Raw genomic sequence first — 18,507 nt, forward strand, 5'->3', positions numbered from 1 at the left:
GTAATAGTATTAGTATCTTCCTAAACTACACATATGGCAGCTTACTAGTAATATGACTTGTACATATGAACATGAAGGTATACCCTTGCTACCCAAGGGTATTGAACTTACCGATAGAACTTTTATGACTATGTATGTACACAGGATATATAACTAATAATTAAACGACTGTCGGACGGATACCCGATACCCTACCAGACCACATCCCAATGGGGAAAAGGAAATAAAGTGGGCTAGCCTTCCTATGTCCTTTAAACATTACTTATATAACTATACATACATAGGCATGCAATTGACAATATAAAAGTATAACAGAAGTTTTGTATAACCTTTGAAAAGTTTTATAACTAGGAAAAGATGACTTGATGTCGGTTTGCAAAACGATTTGAAAACAGCTTGTTTGATAAGAACATTGTAAAGTATAAGGAAAGCATTTGTTTTGAATCGCAACTGTAACAGGGTTTGAAAAGATACATTCAGTATGAAAGACATTTTAACAAAGATTTTTAAATGAGTAAAAATGTTTTGGAAAACCATTTGAAGTAAACTGTTTGGTAAAACAGCTAAAAGAGTAGTAATTCCATTTGTATGATGTTTATTAATCACATGTGATTGATATAATAACTAGCATGAATCATCTTGTATCCCCCCCCCCCCCATAAAAGCATTTAAAAACATTGATTAAGGGGTATGAACTCACTTGTAGCAAGTGGTTGGGATTGAACGGACTGTATAGGATGCTAGGTGTCAAGTGAAGACTTGTACACACTCTATGATCCTAGTTAACATATAATATCACATATATGTAGCCAATTAGCCTTTAAACAATTAAATAACAAAGTTAAGACATCCTAAGTCATGTTAAACACTTTGTATAAGTGTTATAAGTGCTAAGGAGTGCATCTAAGTGTTGTAGGACAAGGCTATTGGGTTTTAGGGTTCAAGGGAACCCCTAATATGAGTTTACTCCCTAAAGACCATAACCCATTGAGTTTACGGTCGTAAACTCTTGAGTTTACAGCCGTAAGCTCATAACCTTTTGACCATTTGTTGGTTTGAAGTCTTCTAAGCCATTCCAAGCATTCCTACTTCATGTTTAGGCCTTAGGAAATGTTTTGTGGCATTAATACACTCCTAAATGGAGTTTACGGCCCATGGACCATTTCTCCATGATTTTGCTGCCGTAAACTCCTATGGAACATGGTTTTATGATGTTTTCAAGTCCTAAACACTTCAAGGTAAAAGTCTAGGCTTGATTCAAGGCATATGGAAGGAATATGGGCCATTTATACACACTTTGGGGTGTTTACGGTTTTGGGAGATCCCCAAACCGTAAAAACATATAAATGAGTCATTTTGGTGGTTTTTCATGTGCTAAACACATCAAGGTAAGGTTCTAAGTTAATACCCAAGGCTTAGGAAAGGATAAAGCACACTTTGGCACCCTAAATAGGGTTTACGGTCCAAGGTGTTCTTGGACCGTAAATACCTTTGATCTTGGTGTTCTTGGATGATTTCTCGAGGTATAGAAGTGTAAAAAAGCATGTAAGACTCTAGGATAGAAGCACTTACAAGTTAGAAGCTCGAAAAGGTCCAAAAGGCCAAGAACACAAGTGTGTGTTCTTGGTGTAAATTGAAGATTGACCCTTTTGGAATGATTTCACGGTTCGAAGTGTGTTAAAACACTAGATTAAGTCATACAACAACTTAAGAAAGCTAGAAACATTTACTAGATCGAAGATCTCGAAAAACTTTTGGATGATACTTGAGAGAGAAATGGGACTTGGATCTTGAGATTTGGAAAAAGTGTAAATAATGACCAATTCTCATATATATATACCCCCAAACTCAGGGTTTTTGGCTGAAAATATTATTCTGGCTATAAACTCAAATTTCTTGGAGTTTTCGAATAATAGTGTTGCACAATAAATATTAGGGCATCATCTCTCCTGATATCACCCGAAGTGTAAATCCTACAATACTCAAACTTGTTCCAAAAAGTTTGAAACTTAACAGCAACTGTTCTGACTTCTATTGAATCGAAGGGTTGTAAAGAATAGAAATTTCAGGTTGTCACATAATATATTAATAAATCACAAATAACCTCTTTCTCAAAAATCTCTTCCTAATTTCAGATTTTATATATATATATATATATATATATATATATATATATATATATATATATATATGTATGTATGTATATATAATGATCGGTGTAACGTATGTTTGATAAACATATAATAGATTTTATCAACCAATTTCAGCATATAATAAATATTATCATGATCATAGTTCAACCAAAGATACAAGGGTGGGTCGTTTCAAAGAACATGAAAGAAATAACAAACATCCATCCCACATGATACATATTCCTCAGGTTACAACACATCAAATTCAGCAGCATCCACTAGTTGATGCATCTGATACCAACTTGGATCATTAGCCCAAACTATAAGTATTATTGATTTACCTAAATCATTCGAAATTGGGCCCAAATCTATCCCTAACCCATTACTAAGAAATAAAGAATAAAATCCAATCTTGGTGACAGGTGACGCTTTCCTATTCCCCATGATCAAGTTCATCTTCCCATGGTCCACATCTCTACTTCTTTTTAGACCATAGAAATCATAACAAATTTGAAAACCATATCCTGTATCAAGGACCCAAGAACTAGCATATGATGAGTTGTTACATTGAATAGTGTAAATACCTGCGAAGGTGTGCTTTATCTTCCCATCCTTAATGTCCTGCAAGTATTTAGGGCAGCTTCGTTTCCAATGCCCATTTTCATGACAATGGAAGCACTCTGCTTCCTTTGGGTTGGAGAAGACGATCCATCACGAGACTTTCCCTTGTGATTCTTTGTAGGAGATTTCCTTTTCTTCTCTTTACCATGTCCAATTACCAGGACTGGGGCAGCAATAGTAGGAGTAGGTACAACAGACTAGCCTTTCAAACTACTTTCAACAGTTCTCAGAAGGCCTTGAAGCTTGTTTAGATTAACTTCCTCCTTGTTCATATGATGAGTTATTTGGAACTGATCCTAAAAAGAAGGTAAAGAGTGTAGGATAATGTTGATAGCCAACTCTTCGTCGAAATTGACATTCAACTTTAGCAAGCGGTCCACATATCTTTGCATCTTTTGCAAATGGGTCGTGATGGACTCTCCATCCTTCTTTTTTGTTGTTATCATGGAGGCAATGATTTCATACCTTTCTTGACGAGTACTCTGATGGTACCTTTCCATCAAGTCTTGGTGCATCTCGAAAGGCCAGAAGTCCTCGTAGGACTTCCGAAGCTCAGAAGTCATAATGGCTAGCATGATGGACGACACCATTGTCGTGTCCTTCTCATGAGCCCTATACTCAGCCAGTTGCTCAGGAGTAGTAGTTTCTTCATCAATCTCCTTTAGCTCTTTTTCAAGGACATATTCATTTTCCTCGCATCGAATGGTCATGCAAATTTTTCGAATCCAATCATTGAAATTCGACCAATCGAAAATGACCATCCCACATAAGTTCATGAGGGAGAAAGAGTCAGAAGCATTTGAGTTTGAAGTAGACATTTGAAAAGGAAGAACAAGTTTTATTAGATAGAAAATCCTTAATATAACACCAAAATGAAATATTAAGGCTAGGACCCAAACACAATAATTCACAACTTAGAAAAGGGATGTCGTAATCTAATTGCAAATTATTTGAAGGGAGGTAAATGATGATTTACCAATTTCACCACCAAAAACGAAATTTGAAAAGAATTAAGTTTTATGAAATTCCTAGTTCTTTGAGATTCATTGAACCTTTCAATGGCATGTTGAAATCTCGATTATTCCCTTCAAGTTTGTGACTGGGATACCGAGGTTCACAAACAAGGTGTAAATAACCATGCAAATGTGCTTGGCACTCTCGATGTCATTTATCATCTAATCAATGGGTCGGTTAATCACACACGCTCCATTGATCTATGACAAACATCGAGCTACCCTTTGCCACCCTTGGTAGTCCAAATTAGTGTGTCGGTAAACCACACACGCTCTATTAACGACTTGGCAAGGTGCAAAGTGCAATTTCATGGAATGGCACCATTTTAACATTTTTCCTAAAGTAACTAAGATTGGTAATTTATGAAAACATTTAGTTACTTTTATAATTATCATTATACTTTTTAATGAGAATTAATGTCATATCCTACCTGTTCGGCTAACGGACCCTCCACTAGTCAAGGAAGCGGTGGATGAGAATAGACACTCATTCAATCGCCATTTTATAAGCAATTTCCTTATACACCCCCCCCCCCCCCCCCTTATAGACCAGCTTCGTGAATGAGGCCTACTAATGATAAGACTGACTATCTTATACATACATAAGTATTGAGCTTTTAATATTATAATAGTACAAGGATTGAATTTTACACTTTTAAAACTCTATGGTTTAGAATTTAAATATTTCAAAATAAAACCTTTTAATCAATTTTTAAATTCCAAAACATGAGGGCAAGTTTTGAAACTTTTCAAAACTTCTTGAATCAATTTGAAAACAATTAAATTAATCATATAATTAACTATATCACAAAATTGACTTAATCTAGTTTCATATAGCAAGATGATTCAAATCAAATTCTACAAATAATTAGTTTTTCACAAAATCAAGTAATTATCTTAAAATTTGACAATCATCATTCAACTAGATGAGGATAATCAATACCTTCTCAGAAAAATCGAATTTTATCAGTCAAAACAGTTTGTGGTAATGATCCTAATCCAAATCTGGCCAAAAACTCGAAAATCTGCCAACAGATGATCTAACTCGTCGAGTTCATGGCATGGACTCGTCGAGTCCAGCAGTCAGAGACCAAAAAATTGAAAATTTTCAGCTTTGAAAACAATACAATTGCATCAATATAACAGAAAACACCCTAGTCTCTGATACCATTGATAGGTTTTGAGCACTATAACAATCCTATGGTGCACATACAACCATAGATGCTTTGGATCTAAGTTTTCTCAAGTTATACATACAATTTCATTTCATCCAAAGCATATACCCCTAGCTAGCATGCAATTGGAGATATACAACGTAAAAACTAGTTAGATGAATACCGCTTTGTTGTAGCTTGTAGTTCTTGGCCTTTCAAGAACTTAGTACCTCAAATGTGATACCTCAAATAAGTCACAAACACCAAAAGCAAAAGGAGGCTTATAAGAGAGAGGTTAGGAAACATAAATCGGCTAGGGATTCACCTTGGAATTCTTATGGCCAATTTTAGGGATGGTAGGGGTTACTTTTATAGTGTGGAATTCCTAGGTTTCTAAATCATTTTTGCTATTCTATTAAGGAGTTAACGGTTAAGCCTTAAGTTTATCACTTTTAACATGATTGTTGGTTACTTATTAGGCTATAGAGATGTGAAATTCAATTTAACCTAAGGGCCTTAATGGTTGGCTTAATGAGGGTTCAAAGTTAAGGATTTTCAAATAAAATGTCACTTTCATACTTATTAGGGTTAAGTTGCCAACTTAACCCATTAAGCTCTTTAAGTCACCTCTTTCGATTCCTACACAGAGGAAAATTAAACAAAGATATCAAAATATGTTTTGGGAAACTATGCAAGAATATAAAATCCAGTTTATAATCTCAACAACCAAACATTCAAGTTGTTGAATATGTTTGGGGAAATGAAGTCCAATAATTCAGATTTTTTCTTGTCGTTGATTCATCTTCTTGTGGTCGCTTATTATTACACTGAGTTTCAAGTCAAAGGACTAGAAGAAACAATGGAAAAAATGAATAAACTTGTGATAGTTGTTGCAATTACCACTATAGAACACTTTCCAAAACAAATTAGGATCACGTTTCATGAAAAATTAATGTTTCGCAAGCATAAGCATGATACAAGAAGATTTAATTGAAAACTAGGTGGTATTAATTTTATACCTTGAAGATTGTAGTAGCGTCTCCGACTTGACTTGGCTTAACTATCTGCAACATAGATCCCACCACCTCCACTAACTGAGATATTAGCGCTTCGAACGGCATATCGACTCCCAGTATTGCCGCCAGTTGTCGTTGAAATTGAGGATCCATTGTTGCAAAAGTGATCTCCGGTAGTGATTGATGGTGTCAATCCGATTACTAGTAACTTTAACGATGACGGAGTGGAAAAAATGCAGCGGTGAAAATTGAGTGTTGTATTCGGATTTGAGCGAAAAACTAGTTTGGGAGAAGGGGAATAGATGGACCAGTGGTTAAGGGTGGGGTAGGTGGTGGGATAAATGTTCTTAAATGTTCTCATCATAGAAAATGTTTTCGTTTGAACATAACTCTCTCTCTCTCTCTCCCTCTCTCTCTCTCTCTCTCTCTCTCTCTCTCTCTCTCTATATATATATATATATATATATATATATATATATATATATATATATTGATCGGTGAAACGTATGTCTGATAAACATATAATAGATTTTATCAACCAATTTCAGCATATAATAAATATTATCATGATCATAGTTCAACCAAAGATACAAGGGTGGGTCGTTTCAAAGAACATGAAAGAAATAACAAACATCCATCCCACATGATACATATTCCTCAGGTTACAACACATCAAATTCAGCAGCATCCACTAGCATCAAATTCAGCAGCATCCACTAGCTGATGCATCTGAAGTTGATGGAGGCTTTTGATTAAATATGTTTCTTTTCACAGTAGTTGACCCCTCAGCAGTCAAACTTGGCGTATCCAAAATCTGCATATTTCGTCCATACACACAATATTAATAATAATAATAATAATAATAAGAGAAATTAAATATCCTCCTACTTTTTGTTCCTATATATCCTCCTACCCAATGAAATTGTGACATATGTAACATTTAATGCTCATTTAATGAGATTTAATGATATTTTAGGATACTAATATGACACATGTCATCATTTAAATTGGTAGGAGGATTGGTAGGATCAAAAGGTAGGAGGATATTTAACTTGTCTAATAATAATAATAATAACAATAATAATAATAATAATATTAATATGTACAAATACCAATGTTCCTATATATGTATTTGTTTATGATAGCATTCTACTTCCATTTCTTTCTATTAGAATATTGTATCATAAAAAATTAACCCAATCATATTCATAGCTATGTCATCCAATCCAAATACAAAGCAATCTCAACGCTATATAAGACTAGTAATGGTACATATAAATAAAATAAAATAGTAGCAACGATAATAGTAAAAAGAATAGCAATAGTTAGTTATTAGACAAGTAACGTGTTTCATTCTAGAAGCGGCAACTGTTTAACCAATTACAACGTGATCATTTGTGTTGCATAAACTAGTAAAACAAATGGAACATTGTTGCATAGATAAGTTAGATATTAAGATAAGAATTTAAAAGGTAGCATCATGCCAGTAGGTTACAATGCTGATGCATATTTTGGTCCTAAACATCATTTCATGATGTTGCATACATAAACTAAGTAGAAGAAAAATTGAAATAAATACCTTGAGAACAAGTTCCTCGAAACACTGCTCCACATTGACACGCGTTTTTGCACTACATTCGATAAAAAGGCATCCATATTCCCTTGCAAAGTCCATTCCTTCTTTCTTTGTCACAACCCTATCTTGTTCCTGCAAAACAGATTATATGCTGCTGCTTAATGTATTCATTCAATACCATTAGAAATATATAATATAAGTGCAAACTACAGAAAAACACTTGTTCGTTCACACCATTTTTTCATCGATTTTTTGTAATGGTTAGTAAACCAATAGTATAGTTGAGAATAACCTTTCTTGTATTTTCCCCTTACTCAAAAACCAAGAAAGTGGAATAAAAGAAAAGTATAATTGCTTAATCATTGCATACAATAGTTAACTGGCTAAATCAAGGAAAGTGATTTCCCATTTACTAATCCATATTTCTGAATAAAACAATTTAGGAGATGGTAAGCATTCATTTGAATGAATACACTTTGGTTTGGACGACTTGTTTCCTTTCTAGCTAACTTTTTTTTTTTATTTTACTGAAATTAGAAAAAAAAAAAAAAAAAGTAGAATTGAATGGACACAAACACAAGTGCAGTTACCTTATCAACTTTATTGCCAACAAGCATCTTGATGCAATCTTGATTGGTTGAGTAGAGGTCGATTTCTTTTGCCCATATATCAGATAAGTCTGTGAATGTATCTCTCCGGGTTACATCGTAAACTGACAAATAACCAACAGCTTGCTTTTACACAAAGGATTAGGAAGACAAGGGTATTTGGTTTTGCTTTTATGATGAGATGATAATGATATAGATATTAATCAATCAAGAAACAAATATTAAGTAGAAATTCTCGTGGAATGGAATGGAAGTCCATGAATGATGAGCAGCATAACAGCACTCTACTTTGAAAAATCTACTAATTAAATAATAGAAACAAAACAATTTTCACTCTTGACTTGTGCAATATCTTAATAAGAAAAACATCAAAATAATGACTAGATTTACAGTAACCATTTTCTTGCATTTATCCATATAAATTATGCATGAAATACCAATGTACTTCTATCTTTTTGTTTTATTACTGTACAATTCACTTCTTCCTGTTAAAGCATTGCTGCACTTGGAAAAATCATAGCAATACCATCCAAAAATACAAACCAATTTTCACCATTACAATTGTTCAAAGCACAATGGATTGGCTTAATAAGAAACAAAAACATAAACAACAATGCTATAACTGGATAGATATTTTAAGTACACTGTTGAAATAAGAAAAGAAAAACTCAAAGTATACTAGATTTTTGAAGTATAATTAATGCCTTGGTCAGCAAAATGCTATAATAGAAGGAAATATAGAAATAGAATGTTATTTTTAAAGTACAATATCTTAATTAAAAAAAAAATTGAAAGTATAGTGCTATAACTGGGTAGAAACTTAAAATGCAATGTCTTGATAAGAGCAATTATTGTAACTACAATGCATTAACTGATTACATTTTTGAAGTAAATGTCTTGATAAGAAAAAAAAATGAAAGTACAATGCTATAGTAAAAAAAATAGAAGTAGATAGTAAACCGAAAAATGAAAGCAACTTGTAATTTCTTGCATTTATCTCCAAATTATGTAAGAAATTGCAATGTACTATTATATTTTATTATTTTGTGATATTATCACATCCTAGTTTCATTGCTACATGTTACAACATTAGATTTTGGAAAGTGAAAATCCACCTGATGATAGCAATATCATGAAATACAAAGCAACAAAAACTGCAAGTACAATGCTAAAATTGGATAGATATTTGGAGTACTATGTCTTAATAAGAAAAAAAAAGTTTAACTACGATGCTTTGACTGCGTACATTTTTGTAGTAGAAAAAAATAAGCCTAAGATTATTCTGTTTCTGAATCAGGTTAGGATACGGCTCTAGAAGCTTCTGCAAGAAATAGGAACGTAGGATGCTATAAAAAAACAAAAAAATAGAAGTATGTCGCTACCTCTTGCATTTTGCCCTAACTAAGTAACTAATGCAATGAACAGCAACGTACTTCCATTGTTTTGTTTATTAAAAAACTTCCTAATACAACATTGTACTTTGAAAATCTAACTAATTAATAGTTATAGCAACGTCATCAAAATACAAAGCAATTTTCACTGCTATAAGTGGATAAGTTTTTCAAAGCACGTCTTCATAAGAAACAAAAAATTCGAAAGTACATGCGATAATCGGTTGGATTTTTAAAGTACGTCTTACTAAAAAAAGTAAAGTAGAATTCTATAATTGAGTAGACTCTAGAAAGTACAATGTCGTAAATGCACATACAATGCTAGGTTTATTCCAAGCAAATTACTTCTTTTTAATCTGAATATCAATTTCAATTTTGGTGAAAATCAAAATATCAACGGAAAGCAAGAAAAGGATTTTTTTCAAATTTAGCCCGCCAAATTCAAAACAATATTTTGAATTAAATAATCAAAACACCGAAAAACTAAAAATATTCCTTAAAGGAGATTTTCCTTTGCAATTAAGATGGGCTAGACGTTTCAATCAATTGAATCAAAAAATAATGAATAATATCCAGATATATGGTCTACTACTTAGCCTAATAAATGTCAGAAAAATTACTATAATAAAAAAAGAAATGGAAGTATGTCGCTACTTGTTGCAATTAGCCCCAACTTATGCAAGAAATAGCAACAACTTCTATGTTTTTTGTTAATTTCAGTATGACAGTATCTTACTTTCCATTTACTCGTGTTAGTTACATCATTGAACTTGGAAAATTTACCAATTATAGCAATATTATCCAAATGCTAAGCAATCGTCAGTGCTATAATTAAATAGATTTTTCAACGGATATGTCTTTGAAATGAAGTACAATGCTACAAACAATTGGGTAGATTTTTGAAGTACAATGTCTGGATAAGAGAAATTTTGAGTACAATGCTATAGTTGAGTAAATTTTTAAAATTAAATGTCTTAATAAGAAGATATTTGAAACTACAATGCATTTAGCCTAACTTATGAAAGAAACAGCAACGTATTTTTATGTTTATTACAGCATCCTACATTCATTTCATCCTGTTATGGCATTTTACTTGAAAAAATCTACAGATTATAGCAATGCCATCCAAATACCAAGTAATTTTCACTGCTATAATTGGATAGTTTTTTCAACTACAAGGATTAAATAAGAAAAATAATTGGAAGTATAATTCTATAACTATAAGGGTTAGTTTTTCAAAATACAATGCCTTAATAAAAAAAAGAATTAACATACATTGCTATTTTCTTGCATTTGGCCCAATAACTTTTATGACTACTCTATGATGGGCAGCTTAATTAAGATATTTTTAGGAGTTGGATTGTGCCAATGCCCAATCAATATGAACAGAAAATCAAACAGATGCCGAATTGAACTCATCATATAACAATGAAAGGTCAGACTGGCATGAAAGTTATGTAATAAAAACAAAAGAAGGCTTTGCAGTTTGCATACCCATTATAATTCCTTGGGCTCCTCTATAATAAGAACTGGTTAGAGTTCTGAATCTCTCCTGCCCAGCTGCAATCAACAACTTACAAGTTAGAACACCCCGCACTTGTTAGTATCTAAAGGAGAGCAGTTGTCACAAAAAAAAACAACAACATTTTCCTACATTGAAATTCACATGTCTTGTCTCCTATATGAACTAAGGTCCCTATTTTGCACTGGATAAAATATTCAATATTGTCTGAATAAATTATGTTCACACAAACACAAACACAATATTTGAGAAAATGATGGCACGCTTGAGAAAATGGAAGGAAAAAACATACAAGGGAAAATTTGTAGAAAGTTATTATGACGTGATGAGGAAAGCCACATTCTACTGACTTAATCTGTTGAATCGTTCTTTCTGCATTAAGTAAAAGAAAAACATCCATATATAGCTTGCCTGTGTAGGCATTGTTCCTATTGAGTCCATTACGTAAAAAAAATAAAAACATTATCAAAATTAGGCCAAGGTAGAACATGGAATTCGCTTTAAAGCTAAAACAAATAGTTTGCAAAGTGTGTATCCTAGAAGAAAAATGTTCCCATTCAATTGTTTCTAATGTTTACAAGAAACTAAATTTGGAAGTAAGTGAAGGATCAACTTAATTTGAAACTGTCTAAAACACTTCCGCACAAACCCATATTGAGAGGACCATATTAATATTACATGCAATAATGATGCAACTCATTTGTATGCATATCAGAATTCCATCAAATAGACAAGCTTTCACCTGCTAACAGTATCACCCTTTCTGACCCTCTTTCTAGCAGCACTAAGAGTTCATCAATGCCAATATTGGGTGGATGCAGCAGAAAATAAGGGGAACATGGTTGGATGAAGGAATGACTCTGTTAATTGTACACACTACACATACATATATCTGAGAGGCAAAAGTAGCTATAACAAGCTACATCCAAATATTTCTTTTATATATATATATATATATATATATATATATATATATATATATATATATATCAGCTTTCTAGAACACTTCCAAAGTCTGATCATATATTACATAGCAAATTCACGTGTACGATCTTGAACCTAAAATTTACTAAATCGTGTTGACTGTCCTACGTAAGCAATGAAATAAAATGACTAAACGTATTAGCAATTTTATCATGGTAGTTTCTAAAACAGAAATTGCTAATTTACATTTATAATTCATATAAAATATTTAAGAATCTATATGAGTATTTGATTTAATTATATCATTTGCATATCAAAATATTTAAGAATCTATCATTATCTAAGTATTTCATATTTTAGAACTTACATTATCAAACAGACATATTTCATATAGAAGGGTAAAAGGGTCATCAACTGTCATTCAGCCCAAAAAAAATACTAGTCCATAGAAAACTTCCTCCAGTGGTGCTATCTATCGATAGTTGGGAAAGGTGTTGTATTTGCAGCAACTAGCAGCAGGTAAGGTAACCTAAGGGAATCGACAATACATCTACACTTCCTCATTAAGTAAGATAACAATGGTTTTATGATTTATATTATATGTAGTGGATTGGATTGGGGTCCTCATTAAGATCATCTGAAAATAATGGTTTTTTTATGTTTTATATGTAGTGGTTTGTAGGTACTGGTTTTGGCATGCATTTGGATTTGGAGCGTGACAGAAACTGATATCAACATCATAAAAAGAAAAATTGCAATCTCTGGTGGAACAAGAGACTTGCTTCCGATCTTTTGTATGTACAAAAGCCCTCATCATAGAAGAACGCGAATGAATGGTTTGGTTCAATCATTTTCGGAACTATTGAAAAGTGTGAATCCATTTGGAATTCAATTGCAATTGCAAGGTCCAAAATCCAAATCGTGTCATGTTTTGAGTTTGTCTCGTAATTTCCTCATAATAACTAAGCCATGCACTTACTAAACCCACACAAGATGATGGAAATTAATCCAAGTGTAACAATAACAAACCACTTTCAGTTCCTAATACCGACATACGGAGTGGGGTAACTAAAAGGACAGAAAACAAATGCCAAGGAAGCATATAATATATATATATATATATATATATATATATATATATATATATTACCAGATATAAAAATATACAAGTTTATGTCAACAACGCTAAACTTTATTAATCTATGAATGGCATTGGCATTGTAACGTAGTTCATAATAAAATATATTACCGGTATCCCAAATAGCAAGCTTTAACTTCTTCCCCCCAACTGTAACATGTTTGACTTTGAAATCTACCCCTGCAGTGCACAACAACGCAAATTATCATCAGTCAAGTCAAGAATGTTCTGCTTTACAGTCCTAAAAAGCATCCATTCTGCAATTCAAAACCTAAAATATACACACTCATTATAGAGATGTTACTGTAGGCAACCACAAACTATCACAATAACAAGCAAACAAATCCAACAGCAATGTCCCTAATTCGCTTTCTTTTCATCAATAAAATAGAAACATGCTTTCACAAATATTCCATTTTATGCTTTGTAAGCCATAGGTCACACTGACTGAACATGGAAAATGTCAGGTTTTCTAACCAGGCCATTTTTGAGATTTGCATACGTTTAGACTTTAGACAACTACCGACATGAACATGTACTTTTTAAAGTCTATAATAACAACCAACTTTTTAGTTTGTCCTACTCCTACCTAAGTCACTGTTCCTTTTTTCGTACATACATAGTAACGAACTTTGAAAAATTATCATAATACCCCTAAATAAATCCAGTATATATTTGTGCAAAAGAAATACAACTTTTTTTAATTTTGAAATGAAAAGAAGAGGGGTTACGGTTTTAAACCATCTCCAACTGCAATTGCAACAAACTCCAAACTACCACCTTCTCCTACTTCGACTCCAACTGCTAAGCCCATATTGGCCATCAATTGGATCAAGGGAAGGCAAGGCAACAGTGGTAGGGTAGGAATGGTAAACACCAAGCAACAATTTAACGGTTCCTTATTTAAAAAATAAAAATAAAAAAAAAATAAAAAAAAAACCCTGCTGCTATTTTATGAATGATGAAAATACATGTTTTGTCATAGAACATGTAGATTGACCCCAAGTTCGATGGCATCTGGTGAGCATGAACTATGAAGCATAAAATTGTATTTGTGGGTTATCAGTTTCAAGATAATTATGCAAGTAACCGCACCAGATAGTTGAATACAAACATGTTTGGGCTCATCGGCTTCGTTAGCCTAATGCAGAAGAAAACCGGTACATGTAGATCAACTGTCGAGTAAAGGTAACAACATCAAACTATTGTTGTTGATATTTAGACATCACTCATGACTCGATCTTTGCCTAACTCGCATTCATTTGTAGAACTAGAACCCTCTGATTTTACAAATACATGAGATTATATCTATATGAGAACAACAGATTACAAAATCATAAGCCTTTCTCTCAACAGCTCAAAAACTATTAGGTTAGGCCTGTTTGTTTGTTATGCAGAAAAAGAACAAGACTCAACACATTCTACCGTCTTTGGCTGGGACTGATGTCAATAGGGCAAACTTTTGCAATTTTTTTGTCCTATTTGTTTGACATTACATCTTCTGGAGTCTGGACAAACTGAAAACAAACAAAGAAAATGAAGATCCAATTGACCTGACATGGGAAATCTTTTACATTTGTAAAACATCTCAGACCGATCCTAACAAGTGACAGAAACTGTGCATTTTTCCCTCAAATTGCTTCTAGTCGACTCATGAACCAGTCATGATATTAAGCAAGCCCCTTCAAGACTTCGAATACCTATTTGCTTTTTGAATTGTGGGCTTTAAGGTAAGAGTATAAGATCCAGATCGTTATACATTGAGCACCAGGACATAGGCCCTAAAAGACCAACTCACACATCTCCACAAAAGGAAACACTTGCAAACTGCAATTGGTTTGTGAAGAATCTTTAGGTTTGTTCATAAAATAATTCATAAACTCAACTAATCAAGCAAGTCTTTCAATACTTTAGGTATCTTAATGTAACATCTTATGAGCATTCATGCGAGAACAGCCATCTTAAGTAACACCTTAAATAAGCACTAATGGAGCAGGAAACAAGTTGAGCAATTGATCTCACGTGAAATATTCATTATTTTATCAAACTATGTTACACACAGATACAGGCCGCTTTAAATCCTACAAATGAGAAACTTGCAAGTAACAGGAGAAAGAAAAGCACAGTAACTAGAAGATATTGCAAGTAAAGAGAAAAGGGAGCGACTTACCAATGGTAGGAGAAAGTTCTTCAAAGGTATCAGACGTGAAACTCAAGAGGAGGCTGCTTTTACCAACTCCTGAATCCCCAATCATTAACAATTTGAACAAATAATCGAATTCCGACCCTGAAGAAGAATCCATGGATGAAGCCGAACGACAAACAAACCCTAGAAAAATAATTGATTTAGCAACTGAAGTCAAAGGATGAAAATATAAAGAGAAATAGATAATGGCAATATCAGTGACCTTTTGCTGCGAGAATCAAGCAAAACACAGATCTACGAAGCTAACGTCTTTGATCTAATTGTTATCGCACGTATGAAGCAATTGTTGATGTTAAAGACCAAAAGGGGAAGGTTGTGTACAAGTGCCACTAGGATCTCTCTTTCACAAATTGCTACGTGCGTTAAGCTTGTTAGACGGTGCTGTCTTCGCCGTTCAGCTTACGTCCCTGTTAAGGCATCGTTTTATATCGCTTTTAGAGAAAACCGCAAAACCGCGTCATTTTTATTTTTATTTTGATTTTTTATTTCGTCGACCAAGGGATTTGGTATATGGTGATGGTCGGATGCTTTTTTCGGGTTCGGTTAATTCGGGTATTCATGTTAGAAAAAATATCCGTTATTCTATTCAAACTAAATTCGGGTATCGGGTTGGGTTTGGGTAATTCGGGTATTACCCGAATATATATATATATATATATATATATATATATATATATATATATATATATATATTGAATTTCACTTGAAAATAATTTAATGAAATAAATACGTCGTGTTTTATTAGTCTTGTTTATATAAACAAATGAGACATAAACAAAGTTACTCAAGCTTTGAACATTGAGATTTTTTAGTCAATAATACATGAGATATCAAGTAATTTTTTAACAACTTAATCTAATCTAATAAGATGTTAAAAAAACAAATAGTTAAAGATCTTAATTTAAAAGTTTAAAATGTTTAAGATAATTGTAACCATAAGTTTTGTCATGTTCTGAAGTTTCGTCAAGATAATGAGTTTGTTAGTTGCAATAAAAACTATAATCTAGAAAACAGTTAAGTTTTAAAGAACATGATGATATATAAATAATTACTTTTAATATTGTTAGTGTCATATTGTCATAATAAATAGATTCATGTTTTACAATAATGATAGTTAATTTAAGTGTGATCAAATACCTGCTATATAGCACAAGCTCTACAGAAAAAAAGGAATTTTTAAAATAATTTGGGTATACCCGAAACCCAAAAAATGTACCCTTTACCCGACCCGAAAAAAAAATCCCGAAAAAATTTACCCGATATCCGTAAAAATCGGGTGGATAATTCGGGTATCGAGTATTTTTGACATGGCTAATTTGGTATGGTCTTGGTTGATCGTTGGTTATTAGTTTTGTTTTGGTTATTGGTTAATATCAGTTAATCTAGTTAACCGTTGGTTATCAATTATAACTAATTTTAGTTGAAGCTTTTAATTGGCTAGTTGTTTTGGTTATTGGTTAATATCAGTTAACCTAGTTAATCGTTGGTTATCAGTTATAACTAATTTTAGTTTACGATTTTAATCGGTTAGTTGTTTTTGTTATTGGTTAATATCGGTTAACCGACAAGTGTCAGCTCAATTGGATGGGGCAGGTTGGGTAATGACCGAGACCCCATTTTCTAGTGCTCATTTTCATATTTTAAATTGTGTAACTATTAAATAATAAGTTGTTTCTAATGACTGAGACTTTTGAAAGATTGAACGAAACCAGTCATGAAACGGGAAGAAAAATAAAATGTTGATGGTAGGAGAAACGTCAGTCGCATCTAACTTTCAATTTCCAAGAACGGAAAGAGTAAGGAAACATCTATTATCTCCTTCTTCCTTGATAGGGTTAATTGTTCATAGACTTTTGGCTTCTTAATACCAAAACCAATCACATATGCAGGAACAAAGGCTTGAAAAAGTAAGATTACTGTGTTTTTTATTCTAATCATTTTGCTATGAAGTCATGGACTTGTTTATATGTTTTAAGAATTTTAATTTCTGAAATACCTCAAAATTTCAAATTTTTGTTTTTAAAATAGCCCCAAATTTTTATTTCTTTACTGTTGGAAATATGTTCATGATCACAACAAGTTAGTGACTTTCCATAATTAGCAGCCTCACAAACTAGTTTATGATTTTTTATAATTAGCATGGTCTTTTGGATTACGCAATATATTATTTAAGCATAAAAATGACAAAAACAGATTTAAAGTGATTATTTTATTAATTTGTCACACTATAAGCAAGTTAATTAGAAACTAATTAATTTTGAGGATCTATATGTAATTATCTTTAGTTTAAATTGGTAATGATATCCCTTAATTAAAGGGATAAATCATACCAATTTAAAGAGGATAATCATATCAAATATTTGGGATATGGTACCCTTGACCTACAAACGGACTTTGACTTCGACTTCCCTCGTCCTTTCCATCTTGGCCAAAAGAACTCATGACATCCCTAACTAGTCTAGGGTTCGAGTTTACCAAGCATAGAACATAAGAGCTTGGTCATTTTGGGGCTATATCACTTGTCATGGGTGAGACTTCAGTGGAGGAACTTTCATTTGGTATCTAAATCATCCCTACTACTCCACACAAGAGGTAAATACTCGATCTACACTATATGTTCTTTTCTTAATAAAAATTAGTAGAACAGGATCTATGGTGGGTCATAATGATCAAGTCCATTTTTATGCTTATGTTGCTTTGTGCTCTTATGATCATCATAACCCAACATTATTGTCTAAAGTCTTATGTAATGATTCAAATAAAATTTATTTTATTTAATTATTTATGTGTTTTTTTTACCAATTTGTGTAATTAAATTGAAAGATCGATTAGATGATGTTATAAATATCCTAATGAGAGGCCATTGGAAGATTTTGTGTTGAAATATAATGTAGTCTTAATTATGCACTAAATTGGATGATTTTTCCCTTGATGATGCAGTTGTTGTTCTTAAGGTGGATGTTGGATTTCTAATGGAAGTTTTGAAATAAAGTGAAAATTGAATGTGAAACTGTAATACTAGCCTCCATTTGGTCGGTTTGCCTTCGGCTAGTGTCACACGAATGATTTTTCAGCCTTGATTTTGACGATTATTCTGTAACAAGTGAGAAAATTAGGTCATCGTTCATCGGTCCCAGTCACCGTGAACACCCCTAATAGACCTAATGTATTGTATTACACTCTTCATGCAAATAAAGTTTTCATTA

At 32.7% G+C, this 18,507-nt stretch overlaps 1 protein-coding gene across 1 annotated transcript; it reads right to left on the reverse strand.

The window, feature by feature from the left end:
* Positions 1-6,465: 6,465 nt before the first annotated feature.
* LOC145097035 (ras-related protein RABC1-like) lies at positions 6,466-15,701 on the reverse strand. The gene is made up of 7 exons (XM_079034511.1): positions 15,504-15,701; positions 15,266-15,424; positions 13,207-13,275; positions 11,006-11,071; positions 8,103-8,224; positions 7,516-7,644; positions 6,466-6,750 (listed from the first exon to the last, which is right to left on the reverse strand). Exons 2-7 carry the CDS (start codon positions 15,396-15,398, stop codon positions 6,640-6,642), a joined length of 630 nt encoding a protein of 209 aa, XP_078890637.1. The 5' UTR covers positions 15,399-15,424; positions 15,504-15,701; the 3' UTR covers positions 6,466-6,639.
* Positions 15,702-18,507: the final 2,806 nt, after the last annotated feature.

Source organism: Lactuca serriola, chromosome 4 (genome assembly GCF_051521515.1).
Source record: "Lactuca serriola cultivar US96UC23 chromosome 4, Lser_US96UC23_V15, whole genome shotgun sequence".
Taxonomy (NCBI): Eukaryota; Viridiplantae; Streptophyta; class Magnoliopsida; order Asterales; family Asteraceae; genus Lactuca; species Lactuca serriola.